The sequence below is a fragment of the Pieris napi genome, chromosome 10 (genome assembly GCF_905475465.1).
Source record: "Pieris napi chromosome 10, ilPieNapi1.2, whole genome shotgun sequence".
Taxonomy (NCBI): Eukaryota; Metazoa; Arthropoda; class Insecta; order Lepidoptera; family Pieridae; genus Pieris; species Pieris napi.
Window position 1 is genome coordinate 207,392 of NC_062243.1, and position 16,554 is coordinate 223,945.

The window sequence follows — 16,554 nt, forward strand, 5'->3', positions numbered from 1 at the left end:
AACATAAGTTATTTTTTTACTTAAATTCTACTTAAAAATTAAAGTAAAAGGTAAAAGGCTGATTAATTACCAAAATAACAATAGTAAAATTAAAACAATTGTATCCTTTTAAAATGTTTTATCTACAAAAAGTCAGGAGATCGTCGTCCTCGTTTCATTGTCTTTGAGGTTTGCCAGGACATTTCATTATAAGCAGAGTAATTTGAAGTACAAATTAAAACTACAGAAATAGCTGTGCCGTTTCCTTCTACCTTATTTTACTTTACACAATACATTTTTATAAAGATAAAAATTGTCGCTTCAAACGGAGTTAGTAAAGCGGAGAAATTATATTTAACCTAGTGTTAATAATTTGGTAATTTTGTGAAATGAATTCATAAATATAACAACGATTTTTTAATAAACTAATACCTGTGTGATTAAAAACTAAAGGCATTTCTATCATTGGATCACAATTTTGATGATAGAACAACGTAGCTAACAATACTGCTTCGTAATTAAAAACCAATCAGTTATTATTTTTTTCCAATTTTTTTTAAACTTATGAACCCGGTGTCATTGTTTACTGATGATATCAACACTACACATTTGTCATATTAAAAGCAAACAGATGTTTTTATTAAATTGTATTATTTACGGTAATATCAAATATACGTTTTTTAACTGAGCGTTTTTCAAGGCAGTTTTTGCCGCGCACCACCACTTTGTGGAACCAGCTGCCCATTGAGGTATTTCCGAACCAATTCGACTTAGGGTCCTTCAAGAAAAGAGCGTACCGATTCCTGAAAGGCCGGCAACGCACTCGCGAGCCCTCTGGCATTGAGAGTGTCCATGGGCGGCGGTATCACTTAACATCAGGTGATCCTCCTGCCCGTTTGCCCCCTGTTTTATAAAAAAAAAATAAAAAAAAAATAAACAAAAATAAATATTAACAGAGAAACATAAAGCGTTATTATGTCAGAGCCACACATGAGTTTTGTCATCGCAGAAATAAAAAAGATCTCTGAAAGCGTATTCCGTAACTCGCTATGAAAGGGTAAAATAAATTTGGTACAGAAACAGGAATAAAATCAAGTCTTTTAATGAGGACGTATTTCATCCTTTACAATGCGCTACTGAATTGCTCGGGAGCTACGTTTTGCGTACAGTTTGTATAACTTTTACATACGGTTCGGGCTGATTTTTAGTGGAAAAATCCTGAAAAAACTTTTATGCCTTTCACTAAAATATAACACAGTTGGAAAAGGCTCCCAGTGGGCAGGGTGTACGCTGTTTCGAGATAAAAATACACATATCCCAATAGCCAAATGAATTGAAGTCGTTATTGCCTAAATTAAATTATGGGAGGGTTACGTGACTTTCACGCGTAAAAGGGTATTATGTAAAAAAGTATTTTAAATATTAATTGTTAAAAATTAGTCACAGCGCGAGTTCGGTCTTGTTTTGAAGTTTTTAAATAAATTCAATTAACTTGGTAAAGCCTCGTTATAATCTTCTACTGAATTGTTTTAAATACTTGAAATTAAATTGCTTCGCTAACTTGTTGGGAATATCATGTATTACGATATTGAAGGGGGATTTAAGTTTTAATATGCCTTTGGACTGTAAAGCTAAAGTTACTTTACTTTAGTACTTAACTTTGATGTTTCAGGTTGAAGAAATACATACAGTCTCAAGCCAAGCAGCGCCTTAACGCGAAGTCATTACATTTCATCTAATAAATGTTAAAACATATTATTTTGGCAGCGACATTTATTTGTTAATTACTAAAACGTTACATTGCACTTTGTGAAACTTTTATAAGACTTTTTGCCCATCGAAATGTGTTAAGCTCATGTAGGGGTAATTTGGAAAAGGTCCAAGTAGACAATAATGTTTAGATAGCTCAATCGATAAAATACAACACGTACTGGGCACTTTACAAGTTCAGGGGTCTATTACATACTTTGTTTAAAGGTTTTATATTCCTATTCTTATGTTTTAATTTCGTCTATTTGGCCATCAAATCAAAGTAAATGAATTTCACAAAGTAGGTATAGTTGACGATTATTTGTATCATTGGTCAAAATACATACTTTAAACGGACGTAATCCTGGATACAGTTTTTACGAATATGATTCTAAGGAAGATCGAAGTATAAAATTAATTATTTATTTGTTTTATTTTATGTAATTACATAAATCACATAAATCGCATAAAACTCATAAATCATCAAAGTTCATACACACGAAATACAATAAATATTAGGCAATGAATTATAACAATATCTGTGTGCAACCGTATAATTACTGTGTGGGTAATACAAATTCCGAGTATGATGTCACAAAAAGTGTCGCCGGGAACTATAACGACGGGAACAAAGGAAAGTTTAGCGCAAATTGAATGTACAGTATTTGCTTTAAATGAACTCGGGCTTGCGGAATTACGAGTTTTATCATAACTTTGCCTCAATTTGACCTAATTAAATATTTCACAATGATAAAGTACACTAACGGTGCCCACTAAACTTTAACTAATTACGTTTAGACTTTATAATAGGTGCTGTGGTGAGGCAGTGATTAGAGATTGTAAGTGAAATTGTTTATTAAATCATTATGTTTGTAATTAATTAAGACAATGGTTTAATATTATAAAACTACGTTTATATACATAATCATTGTGATCTATAAAATAAACGTACTGACATATTAGTCTCACGTTAATATCGATTTCATAATACCTATCAATTGATATCTTAAAATTGCGCAAAATCCTCACGTAGCACACGTCACACAATCATCCATTTAAAGCAATACTCGTTTAAATGTTGAAATAGAAAATAAATCCGGTAGAATCCGGATTGCTGGAACCTTCTTACAATTCGTGCATTTCAGTGCAAAGACGACGTTTGTATCCGTAATCCTATCAACTTGATTTAGTTCACTCTCGACCGTAAACAAGCTTTTCGCGTCAGATAACTCTAAAAACTGATCGAGATTTGTAGCAATCGCTTCAAAGGTACAGCCAACTATTTCTTTTAATTGTTTTTTACCTTAGTTGAGTATCGAAATTTGTTACTGAAGTTCCAAATTGTTTAGAAAACAGTTTTAACAAAAAATGTTTAAACGCTATATGTTACATCTTAAATTAATTTAACAAGTAATGTAACGTATTAATTCAAACGCACAAAGCGGGTGCGGATACAGATAAGGACAATTGTAACGTACCATAGATTAGAGAAATCGTGCGGCCCTTTGCAAAAGTAATACATAATGTGAACTCTTTAGTAAACTTCGCAGTGAAACTTCTTAATGAAGATTTATATTATTATAGTAAGCAATGGCTACTATAATTAAAATTTTTGAGTAATTACGTAATTACATAATCGTTTTGAATTTGAAAAATTTTCATGTGAAAGATATTTTAGATGGGATAAAACTTATAAAAAAAATGTTGTTTAAACAATATCTCGTAAATGTAAATAGCAATTTTAATACATAGCAATATTAAATATAATTTGTAAAAGCATTTCAAAGTACGGCGGTGTGTAAATATCGTTGATTTAAATGCAATCTGTGGCGTAGTGAAGTAAATAAAGCATTGCAATTCGAGGGTGAAAAACTTTAGAGCATTGTAGGTTCTTGGTATGTAAATGTGAATGCAAGTGCTGAATGCAAAGTGAAACATAAAACTCCGGCTCTGAGAGCCGTCGAATTGTATTCTGTAAATAGTGAAGTGTTTTTTTCATTCTTTGTTTATAGTGCATTACTTTTAATTGTGCCTGGAGAGGTATTGCGGTGCACCAGTTACCGTGGATTTTACACTTGTGTATGATTTTGTCGTAGTCATTAAAATAATATAGTTTTTTTTTTCAAAAACACCTCTTGACCCTTGCATTTTTTTTAATGTTACTAAGTATAGTTATTTGAGTTTATAATGTTGTACCTATTTTACATAAATGATTTATATAATTCATCTTGTTTACATTTGTAAACAAGATGCGAAAGCTCGTTGCCGAAAAATGTTCCCGCTCACTTAATGTATGGAGCACATTAAGATACCATTTTGGGACATCGCTTACGTCCCGCTGACGAATAGCAGCTTTGTTGCTCGGTTTACTTTAAAAACTGTATACGTTTAAGCCCAGAAACAGAAATGTGCTAAGCGTTTGGTTAGGACTTGATAATGAAGTTGGTTTCTAATTCAAAAACATCGTATGTATTATAAACGACTAACCTTAAAACTATATTTCAGAGCTCAGGCTTCGAGAATGACTCCCATAATTACGAAGATACCATGTCAATAAAACGATCCAGTTTAATCATAATCAATTAATCAAGTTTATAGCTATCACTAAGGCTTTCGCAGATTATAATTAATTTTTGATTATATAGCTATGTTCTAAAAATAAGAATATAGTCCAATGTATATTTTCAGTTTCGAAATCAAGCGGTGAATGGCTGAACCTGACAGGCGTGGAGCGAGCAACGTCGGGAGCATACTTGTGTATAGCTTCTAACGGAGTGCCACCATCAGTCAGCAAGAGGATCATATTGCATGTTATTTGTAAGTCAAGTATTTAAAAATAATGAGAGTTTTTGTAACTTTGTCGCTTTTCGGGCCTTATATTTACGATAAGCTTTCTTCTCGGTAAAAATGTGCAAAAACTAACAGCAGAAGGCACCTACAATATCACCAGTTTCACGAAGGCCAGCCTTCTAAACCTGCACTGATACTCTTTAACTACCAAACCCTACGTTTTTATGTGAAATTTGATTTGGCATCGTACGGTACAATTACTCAACATCGCGAACGCTATCGCTGTTCTAAGTTACAGAGAGCTCTGCGTCTTGACGTTCAGCTTACAACATAGTTCCTTATTTTAGAGTTAAAATAAGATTCTTTTGGAAGTATTCGATTTGTAAAGTAACAACTTCACGCCAATTTTGTGAAAGCAGTCTCCTAGTCTGATATTGCAATGCTCAGCAACAATATAACTCTCTGATGTTATAACAAACGTTAGAAATAGAATCTAGGTTACATCTCGTACTAAGGTAATAAGCTTCTCAGCCTCTCAGGGAACTCGAGATTCACAATAAGATTATTTATTTTCAAATGTACGGCATGTGCATAATATATTTTACTCTTAGTTTATTAAAATATTGTACATTACTATATGAGTAGGTTTTCATGTGTATACGCATTGCGGTACATCGATATTTTAATTTAGTATATGCTGCTTACATAATATATATTCTGCAATATAGTGTCTTATTGAAATGTTTTTAAGTTGAAAAAATTTAAAAAAGCGGGTTTTTATGATTGTTAAAAAATATTTTTGCTAAACACATTTAGTATCACATTGATGTTTATGATTAGGAGGGTAGTCCACCAATAAGGTGAGGGTGTAGTAGAGTAATGAATGAGGCCTAATGTGAGCAACAAAACATGAAATACGGTGGTTAATTAAACCCTTGTCAATTACGTCCGCTATTTGCATTTTTATCCGCTCTTCATTTGATGACAAGTGGCCGAAATTAGAATTAAACCAATTTAACAGCGATTGTCCGGGAGTTTATAATTTTGTATTGTGTATTTTTTTATGTTTAGCAGTATTTTTAGAAATGCATAGTACGTAATTTACGACAATTTATTAATTTAAATAAATATTACAGTCGCCCCATCAGTATGGACAGGTCGTGTCGCTATTCGCGCTTTGTCAGGGACTGCTGTTTCCTTGCAGTGTACTGCGGAGGCCTATCCGGTGCCGCAGACTTACTGGGTGCTCAATGGAGAACAGCGACTTGTCAATGGTTAGTTGTTTATCCATATTTTATTATACGATTATAAAAGAGACCAAAAAGACATATTTTCACATTACACACGCATGAAGTCCTAACTACCCTCAAGTCATGTTTGATGACGCAACATTCATTTGTCATTCATTGTCTGGCCGCCACGCTGGCCGGACGCCAGCGCTCGACGCGGTGATTGATACCCAAGGTACCTCGTTATTTACTCGTTTCAATATCAAATTGACTTTACCATTTCCTGAATCCAAGCCAAAATCCAAGACATCTTCTTGAGATATATTCTTTGTCAAAACTATTTTTTAGTCTAAATTTTAGGTCTAAATTTCAGCTTTCTACATAACAAGTATATTTTGCGCACAGAAAAATAAATATCGATTGGTATTCACCCTAGGTTCAATTGCACGCTCAACAATTAGTGGATAAAAAAATCACTACAAAACATGTGAAAAAAGTATGCGACTTATTTAAAATAACAGTATTGTAAATAAGCTGTTACACAAGATATTATCGCAATAAAAACTTATAGACCGCCATGGAATCTTTCTTTAATTCTCTTAGATTACAGTTTCATATTATGGAAACTTGTTAAAGTATCGTAAAACCCGATAAAAAACAAGACATTCCAATTATAATAAAATACAAGTAAAGTTGAAACAACCAATTCAGAGATAGGGAAGTTAGCAAACAAAATAGTTGTGCCTATAAACCGTATACAATGCGAGCTGTTCCGACGCCAGGCTATTATTTGTGACGCCTTTGTATGACCAGAACCCGCTACAGTCGCCTACTCCGACCATTGTAGTCGGCCAAATGTCCGGGGGCAAGCTTATGTTACACTTTAAATGTTACACAAGTTTTACAGACTCTAAGAAAGACGAAACGGAATACGATATGCACTTTTTGAATGATATTGGACTGGCCATTAGAATAAAACGTTATTTAATGTTTATTTCACTATTTATAATATTAACAAATATACAAATAAAATGTTGTTATTTGTAAAAATAACCTGTCACGGTAAAAATAGTCTATCTTGAAGAAGTATCTAAAAGGGAAAGAATTATTAAAATTATAGTCCATTTGACTTTTGAATTTGCATTCAGTAAATTAAGTTCATTACGAAAATACAAATATTTCCTCTTTATAATATTAGTATAGATAAGTTAACAGTGGATTTTAGTAAAGATATGGAATGAAAAAAAATCTAGTTATTTAATATTTGACTATCTAGGTTTACTTAATATCAAAGTATGCTATCTTAGGTTTTATAAAACTCAATTACCGGCTAAATAGCTTCTTGCATTTTCTTGACAAGATATCCGCGCTGTGAAATATTTTAATCCAGGTATAGTTATGTTTATATCTTGTTTATTATTAATAAACCAATTTTGAGAGTACAAATAACTCTTTGTGTCATTATAAGATTTTTTAAATTCTTAGTAATTAAATTAGTGTTTATTTTTTATGAAATTAAATTGACTTTCGTGAAAGATAAAAAAGCTGCCTTTTCAATATGAGTTAATTACATCAAACTTTTAACATTTTCGTATTACAACTTTCAATTCATACCACTAATTATAGTATCTATTATACCTATTTGCTGGAAGACGAAATATGACAACCATTGTAATAAATAATGGTCTTATAGATATAGAAAATGAAGACAACGTCATGATATACATTAAACATCGGTCTTCAACTTGTTTCATTATCCCTTAGGAACAAAGTACCGCCACTCTCGATCATCTCGTGGGTACCGTCACACGGCGACGCTTGTGGTGAGCAACATGTCACGCGATGACGCCGGCTCATATCGTTGTCATGTCGAAAATTCCGCTGGCAAGGCCTATGCTGATGTATTTCTGCACAGTTAGTATTAACCTCTTAATTATAGGCTTTAAATTAAGCTACTTTTAATGTGTCTTATGTTTCTCACTAAATTATATTTTAATAATTTATACTTTGTCCTACTTGTCCCTACTTTGTCCGGGTTTATAACTGTATAGTGTTCAAACATTTTTTATAGTGCTTACTACAACAACGACGACAACGACAACCACAACAACAACTACAACTACAACCACCACGACAACAACACCACCGACGACGTTATTACCTTGTGAGTTTTATTGATATAATGTAAAATAAATGTTTATATAGAATAAATATTACATAACTTCTATAAAATAATTCATTATTTCCTTTTCTTGTATTTTACGGTTCGAGTTGTGTTTTTTATAAATAGTTAGATATCCTTCGACGTTTATGATGTACCAACGTATAATATGCTTATACAACACACATTTAGCCTTACAACGAAAGTATTGATAATGGTTAATGGTCGAAGGAGAATCAATACACAAATGTATCTTATTTGATAACAACCCCTTTGCGTGCTAAAATTCAAAAGAACAAATAAGTAATAAACCGTGTGCGTATAAAGGCTTATAGAGAGCTTGTTTATCGCGAAAAGGTTCACAATTTACACTTCCAATATGTTAAAGTATTCGTCCTTGGGCTTAAGCACTTTGCCGATGCTTATCATAATATCGATTTCATTCTTCCGAATCTTGTTAGGCCGTTAAGCGGCTCACAATTTCAGCTTTGCTTTTTGTCTCAGCATTTCTTTTTAGTATTAACAGAAATGTGTTACTATCTCCAATATTATGGTTGAAATTTATGGAATACGACATTATTTTGTCTTTTTATTTTATTTACTGAATTATTCTGTCCCTCATAAATCTATTAGACATATCCATTAGGGCGAGCACTCTTAACCATTTCTTTTATCCGGAACGGAGTCACTGATATGTGATAAGTATGACATATCTTATGTATATTATGAACTGAAATTCTCAGTGCAGTACATACGAAAAGAATAAAATAACTTTTATACAATTCCATTTTATTTCCAGTTGTGGAAAGCCATCTGGAGCAGCGGCCTCGCGAGGTTCTGGAGGATCCTGCTCTCGAGGATTCCTACGTCGTTTTAAGCCAGCACCAGATGCAAAATCTCGGTATGGATGTAGATAGCACCTAAGCCTTATGTCATGTGTTGTGGTTCTTGTAGCAAATTACATTAAAAGTTTTACAAGGTGATACGGTTGAATGTTAAATGCATTGTAGTAACGTTCACCCTTATGAAACTTGGCATAATACCTAAAATAAGTGCGAGGCAGTCTCGGAGGCACTGTCCAATGTATCCCGTATGCATTTAGTTTTATTGTTTCAGAAATGATAACAACAATGTGACCGTCGAGTGGGGGGCATGCAGAGTCCCCATGGGCAAACGGCTGGCCCCCCCTCCACGACTCTTCGGCAATGATTGCGCCCGCGGCAGCCTTAGTGGCCACCATGCTGGCAATGATGGCGTGATGCCGGCTCGGACAATGGCCGTCCTGCCTGTGCTTTTAGACTAAAATGTCCCATTGTTTGTGATAATTGTGAATTATAGTGACTGGCATTTAATATTTTAAAATTGTTTAAAAAATATCCGACAAGTATCATTTTTCTCAGAGCCCATTTAAAAAATGATTACATGTGTTATCGTTTATATTATGTAATACGGTAATTATTATTTACCTAATTATAATGTTAGTCGTAAGATGAGTACCTCCTTGTTTTTGATAAAAGAGTGTAACCGTATACAACAACGACTGTAAAATGTGTCATTTTTAATTGTTTTGTATAAAAAGTATCATTTAATATGATAATTAGAAATTCTAGAGTAACAAATTCTTCTAAGCGCTGTAAATAATCTTGCACTAAGTACTCATATCATCACGCTACTATATGTCTACTGGATTTAATTAAAATATGCGAAGGCATACAAATAGCTAATTTATTTATTTCAAATACATGTTCATGTTATTTAGAAAAATCTGTGTTAAAATAAAAAATATGTCAACAAAATTATTTGACATTTTTTATGGCAAAAATTCTGCCGTAATTGTTATTTTACCCAAAATTAATATTTTTGAATGAATACAATTACACAACCAATATTTCTTGAATTAAATTATAATTATTATTTACAATAATGTTCGAACCTCTTTGTAAAATTATCTGTAATTGTTTTGTTGGATGAAATAAATTTTTTGAAACTAAATATGTTTTATTCCCTGAAAAAATCCGCTCACAGTATTTAACACATTCATATGTTACTACTTAAGTTTGTAAAATTAACTTCTATGAACAGAAATATTACATCTTTTGAAATCCTTTCCTTACATAAATCGCACACACTATTTTGTTACTTGCCAATGGTTAATCTATACATTTACGAAACATAAATACTCTTTTCAACAAACACGAGATAATCGTATTAACTCTATTTTTACGTTGTAATAATAAAACCTAAAAGCATCACAATATTGTGTGAGAGCGGTAATATTTTACCGACATGTAATCCCATGTATCGGGGTCAATAGATCCCTTCGTCCCAGACACAAAACTGTTTTATTACATTCGCTTGGATCTCAGATATCAAGTATTAAGAAGATTGTAAAGTAAGTTATTAACAGTAGTATTTAAAAGTAAGTATTATATTACAGGGTATTACTACACTGAAAACATATTTTCAAAAGTTGGTCGATCTCTCTAGAATAGTCGGTTGAAGTAGCAAAATTCATAATAATGAAAGCAAATACGTATTCAAAAACACGCAGCAACAAAAGAGAATTAACATCAGGACAAAATCACTAAAAGCGGAACAAAATAATTAGAACACTGTGCAAAAAGCAACGTGTTGTTGAAGATAACAAAACATCGCTACAGGGTTGATACAATTTGCATCGATTGTTCCCAACGTCTCCGCTTTACAGCCACTAGTGATGTACGGCTTTGGAGAACCCTGCAAAATATAATGACAATTTATAATAGACACTTATGCGCGGGCTTAGCAGAGAAAGCATTGGATAAAGGTGGATAGAATGTTTAATAGCTGTCACTGCAGACTTATACGTTTTCTCGTGTCTAAACGAGGTAAAATCATATTGCATTGTACATGTAGCTCAGCGTGTCATTAAAGGCTCAACAAGTTCTAGAAACAAATATTCTAATTATTATATATAGCTCTGAATACAGTACTTGAACTATCAAGCAATACGAATATACTATAACATTTATTGGATTGGTTAAAAGTTAAAATGTTAGTAAAACTGAATAAAGAAATGTAAAAATACTAATGTAATCTTTGCCCAACACTACAACTAATTAATCTGAGCTTGCATTTTGCGGGCACCCTGTAATGTTGCGCATAAAATTACAATAAACTAGAATTATCTTCGGCTAATGTCTGGAGGTGCTTATTTATTGCACCTGCTCCTTGCTAGATACATCTGTGAGCATCCGCCGCCTCCTAATGTGCCTTTTTGTTAGGACTTTCCAAAGAACTGCTTAAAAAACGCTTTTAACGTATATTCTTAATAAGGCCAGTTTCTTGTTTTCTTATTTTTTCTTTAATTAATAATTTATGTATAGTGGGATATACTTTTTATAAACATTTTGTATGAAATGCGATGTTTTTAAACTACCTTACTATTTCCATTTTTTGGTTTAAGAATTTTTAAAAGTACGAAAATATTTCGTAATTTTCAAATGACAATATGGCCTGAATATTTGAAGGCAGAAAAGGGCCAATAAACCGACAACGTAAAGTGCAACGGATATTAAATAATAACTTTACAAGCTGTTCCTGCAACATTATGCACGTCCAATTAAATTTAACCAAATACAAAATCCCTCATTTCTGTAAAAGCTTCATTGTAATCTGACAGCACGGATTTATTATCTGTGAAATTATCTGAATGCGAAGTCCAGTTGAAAGTATGTAATTATCGACACGGAAAACATTTTGTCGATAATTTTCAAAATTAAATGTGGTTCCATTTAATTACACATACCTATTTGGGCGTAACCAGAAATGCTACCTTGGTGTATCGTTACGTAATCATTAATATGTTTTATCCCATTTGCTTTACGCGTCTTTTAATAAAACTTTTATAGTCTCATCGTGATTTTATTATTCTTTTATATAATTTGATGTTCGAGTGTTATCTAGCCGCATCACATGGCATCTCGGTGACAGATAGCATTACCTATACGATGCAGCCTTTTTTATTGGGTTGACTAATTATATAACAAAATAAAAAAGCTTTCATACGCGTACAATATTTAAAATGCTCTGAAGTTTGATTATTACTATATATATGTTACTGTACCGAGAAATACTTTGGAAACCACCTGGTAAAGAAATATTTTACGTAATGTACACTTTTCAGAGAGTTATAAAAATGCACGAAATTAATACATAATTCCATTCGGAAATCGATAAAACTTATTATTAAAATTAACCATCCTTTATTTTACTCAAACATTAATTTTACAGTCCAATCACAAACAATTTCTAAATAGCATTTGAGTTACTATCGGGAGGCCTACTCGATCTAGCATTGATGAGTCAGCGTTTCCAATCAGAATTGTGGTTATTAAACTCTTGGGACGGGTCGGATTTTTCCAATGTGTGTAGAACGCTTAGCTGAGGTTTATTGGAGCAAGCAAATGCTGACTTCACCTGCACTTAGTTTTAGGTCGATGTTAAATTGTATTTCATTTTAGTACCTTATTTAAGAACCTTATTTTTACCATTTTTTTATTTAACCTGAAAACAGTTATATTATTTAATACATGATTTTTTGTAGGTTTTGAAATAACTGAAAAATTATTGAAGTACCTTGGTGCTACTACCCTTGATATCTGTGCCTACTTTTAATAATAATAATAAAGCCACCTTATTTGCATACCATTAAAAATTACATTTCAAATGGGTGTTAGTTTTGTTATTATACTCTTATTGTACGTTCGTTATTGTTATTTCCGTCTCTTTGTGTTCTGCAGCATGGACTCCTTGTGGGTAAAGGCCTATTCCTGAACTTTCCATTTGGCTCTACCCTTTGCTTTTGTGGTCTTTCCATGTCTCTCTTGTCTTGACATATTCAGCAGGTGAGTTCGGCGGTCCATCTTTTATCAGTAAACCTTGCAATTGCCGATGGGAGGCCATGCGTCATACTCGTGAACAGGTGCTACTTGTGGTGACTGGTCGTACTTGTGTCTGCGGTGGTGTTAGTTATTTCGAGTTTATTTATATTTGCGTGTTGTTCCCACAAGATTGTATGTGCGTGCTCCTATTTCACCATGCCTCCTTCTGATAGAGGATAATCTTTGGTTTTAATTTATTTTATTATTATTAATTACTTAAGATGTCATAATATGTAACATGGTGTAATGGTTGTAGCTCCTTACAAACGTTGTGTAAAAAAAACACGGCGTTTAAACTTAGGACCTCAGGGTAAAAAGTCGCGTACCTAGCCACTAGGGTAACCTTGTTCTGGTGGTGTATTATTACCCGTAATACACAAATTAGAACTAAATTTAACATTTTCATTTGAAGAGATTTGCCAAAAATTAATAATAACTTTAACTTTGATAACAGCCATTTGGAGTCAATAACTTCACGCCTTTACGAAATTGTTAAAGTTGGTTTAAAACTTAGAACATTATTAATTTTCAACTCTTTGCTAACCACTTCACAACGTGTATTAGTTTATTATACCTATAATAGAAAGAAAATATTGGAAAGGAGACTTCTGAAAATTAGAAAGAAAGACATAATAAGTAATAACATTATTAGGAACCAAACAAGACAAACTAATGTACTAACAAAGATTTTACAACTTAAATGGATGTGGGCAGGACACTTAGGCAGACATAAAGACCAACGACAGGCCCCACTTTGCGAAAAAAAGCTTTAGCAGACTGGCAGCGGATGTTCTCGTAGATGAAATATATATAGAAAGTAGCTCCATCAAAGCAAAAACATACAACATTGGAATGAAAAGGAGGAGGTACTTATGCAAGGTGGGATTTACTACTACTTGGTCTAAGTAGGAGCAAATAAAAAGCTAATAGAAGATATTGTTACGAGTTAGAGGATCGGATAGAAATGCTGTAGATTAGATTTTCCAGGGTTTATTTGAAATTATTCAAAGATGAATTTTATTGAACTAAATATACACAAATTTCACAGATACACTAATAAATCCTTCACTCTAGAATGTTTCTTGATGAAAAGGGTAAAAACTGTAAAAGTCCATTGCAAAGCTCAAGGAAAACTGTACCATGTGACGACATTTACTCTGAAACAGCTTGGAAAAATGTTTCATGGGGTGTAAATTCAAATGTACTGAGATGTGATAGAGCCTATATTTAACGGTGATAAATCACATTTCAGCTTGCTGAAAACGCCTCTAAATTGTAGGAAAATCTAGAAACATTTCATTCAACCCCTAACACGTAAGAATATAAAATTTTATATTCAGAATCAAATTAAACTTTGATCATTATAAATGTTTTATGAATTTCTACTTCTAGCATTTAATAAAAATCCAAACGTTATTAAAATGAAACTCAAATCTATAACCATTAAAGCGAGACCAAAGTAAAAAGGATTAATTATTTTTCTCGATAACCGCCGAGTCAGTTGGTAATCTTATTTATGAGTTATTGAAATAGCGAAGTCGGTCAACTGTCCCCTTCAATAATGAATGTAAATAAAAGCGGCTGTATTATGCACGGCCTTTTGATATTGAATTAGATTCGGACTGAGATTGCGATCTACTTTGCGCGGAAAATACGTGGATCTAAAATTTATTAAGATTCCGAGAAATACAGATAGCTTTATGAATCGAAGTATGGTCTTTATATAATGAGATATTAGAATGATTCAAGCGTTAAAGTTTATTTTGTTTTCTCGATATTTTTATTTTTTTAAAGTTTGTTTTCATATTAGGATTGTAGTGTAGTTACTTGATTACTTGTTTGAAATACCGCTCGATTTATCACTTTATCTTTAAATAATCTATAGCTATGTGTAAGGATGTCTTGAAATTCCCTTTGCATACATAGTCAAAAAGATACGTAGGTATTAAACTGCCAGCGGGTGCGCGTACACTTTCTAACCGTGTGCTGTTATTCTCTTTGAATCCGCTTTTTGTTTTCTCGTTCAATTTGCTTATAACTCGAGGCTTCAACTCTAAATAAATTAATTCCGACTCAATATTCTAAATGTGCCATTGTTTTCGATTATTAGAAGTATTACTGTCCAAAATACACTTTATTGTGTAAAACGCTACATTTACATCTCCCTTAGGTAAATATTTTGGTGTTATCTTTGCGAGATTTTAAACGTTATCTAAATGTTCTCAGAGTACAACGAGGGTCCCAAGGTTATTCGTGAATACTTATTTAATTATTTCTATTTCATAAATTACGCGGACTGTTGCTTTTAAATTAACTCTTATCATACTGTAAAAATCTCTCTCTAGATTATTAAAGTGATGTTAATGAAGCGAAACTTGCTTTGAATTGCTACGAAAGCTTGAGATGTTCCCCCAAACAGGTAACAAGAAAATTAATAAAACTTGAAAATACTTGTCACTGAATAATACCGTGAGTGTAAGGAATTTACTAGTTTTAAAACAACATGAACTTGATTTTATTATTGATGTTCTTAAATGAATTATCATTTATTTAATCACGGTAAGTCACACAGTCTAGGGTGCGGAGCCGAACCCCCCGAAGGGACGGAAAGACCGTCATTTAACACTGCATGATGTTTTAAATTTGGCTTTATTTATGTTTTCATAGTAGTGGCATGGTTTTTGTTTGTAAATTAATTGTCTTCCCAAACTGGGTTAAATATAACATACGAGTCATAAATAATTACTTAAATTTTTATAATGATTCGTTTCAAAGCGATAAAGAAACGGTAGTTACCGCAAACCGTAGACATGTTCATGCATAATACAATCTCACTAATGAATGCACAAGTTTGCTGCTGAATTTTTAATATCCAATTATGGCTCAAGTACTCAACCGCTGAACCAATAATGATTAAAACATCGCTAATGACCTACTATAGTATGTCTATACTATATTTGAAATTATGGAATCTCATAAAAAATACGATAAACACACTAAGTCAAACTTAGTAAGTACTTATCGAACAACATAGCAACACTGCAAGTAACAACAAACAACACAACTGTAATCTATACATTTGTGAACTTTGCGCTAAGCTGTGGTCGAATCACATCGCTCTCTATATCGAAATTTACATAAAGGCAAGTTATTTCGCTAAATGTACACTAATGACGAGTGTTTAAGCATATCCTGAGTACCGTGACGATCTTAATTATTACAGTTTTTGTATAATAAATTATCTTAATATTAGTAATTATTACGTATTATTTTGAATTCCTTTTATTATTTGTAGGGGATTACGTATAAAGTAATAATAATTGATTAGCGAACATCAATACAGTCCCGGCACACGTCGCCGTTTGCAAACTTGTTATCTCCTGCTATTAAATAGACGTAGAGGCCGCTCACGTACCAAATTAATGCGACACCAAATCACCTTTGTTCTGTATAATTCCATTTCGAACTGCCGTAACGTTCGCGATCTATCGATTAGCTATCCATGAAGTTTTTGTCGCGTTTTCTTTAATTATAAATACAATAATTGGTCTTTTTAATAATCCAGGAAAATGCGGACGAATGAAAGGAGAAAAATATATGCTCTGGAAATGTGGTGATGGAGGCGGATGCTAACGATTCTCTGGACAACTAAGGAAACAAACGTGTCCATACTGTTACAAGTAAAAAATCATCGTTCGACACTGTTACCAACGCATCGTTAAGT

The 16,554-nt window shown here is 32.7% G+C and overlaps 1 protein-coding gene across 1 annotated transcript in view; it reads left to right on the top strand.

Annotated features, from left to right (window-relative positions):
• LOC125053321 (lachesin-like) overlaps positions 1-9,900 on the top strand; it is a 36,412-nt gene extending 26,512 nt beyond the window's left edge. Inside the window, exons 5-10 of the mRNA XM_047654642.1 lie at positions 4,417-4,545; positions 5,655-5,792; positions 7,512-7,661; positions 7,819-7,911; positions 8,708-8,809; positions 9,025-9,900. Of these exons, the coding sequence (XP_047510598.1) occupies positions 4,417-4,545; positions 5,655-5,792; positions 7,512-7,661; positions 7,819-7,911; positions 8,708-8,809; positions 9,025-9,044 (632 nt within the window). The 3' untranslated portion in view covers positions 9,045-9,900. The remainder of the gene's footprint in view (positions 1-4,416; positions 4,546-5,654; positions 5,793-7,511; positions 7,662-7,818; positions 7,912-8,707; positions 8,810-9,024) is intronic.
• Positions 9,901-16,554: the final 6,654 nt, after the last annotated feature.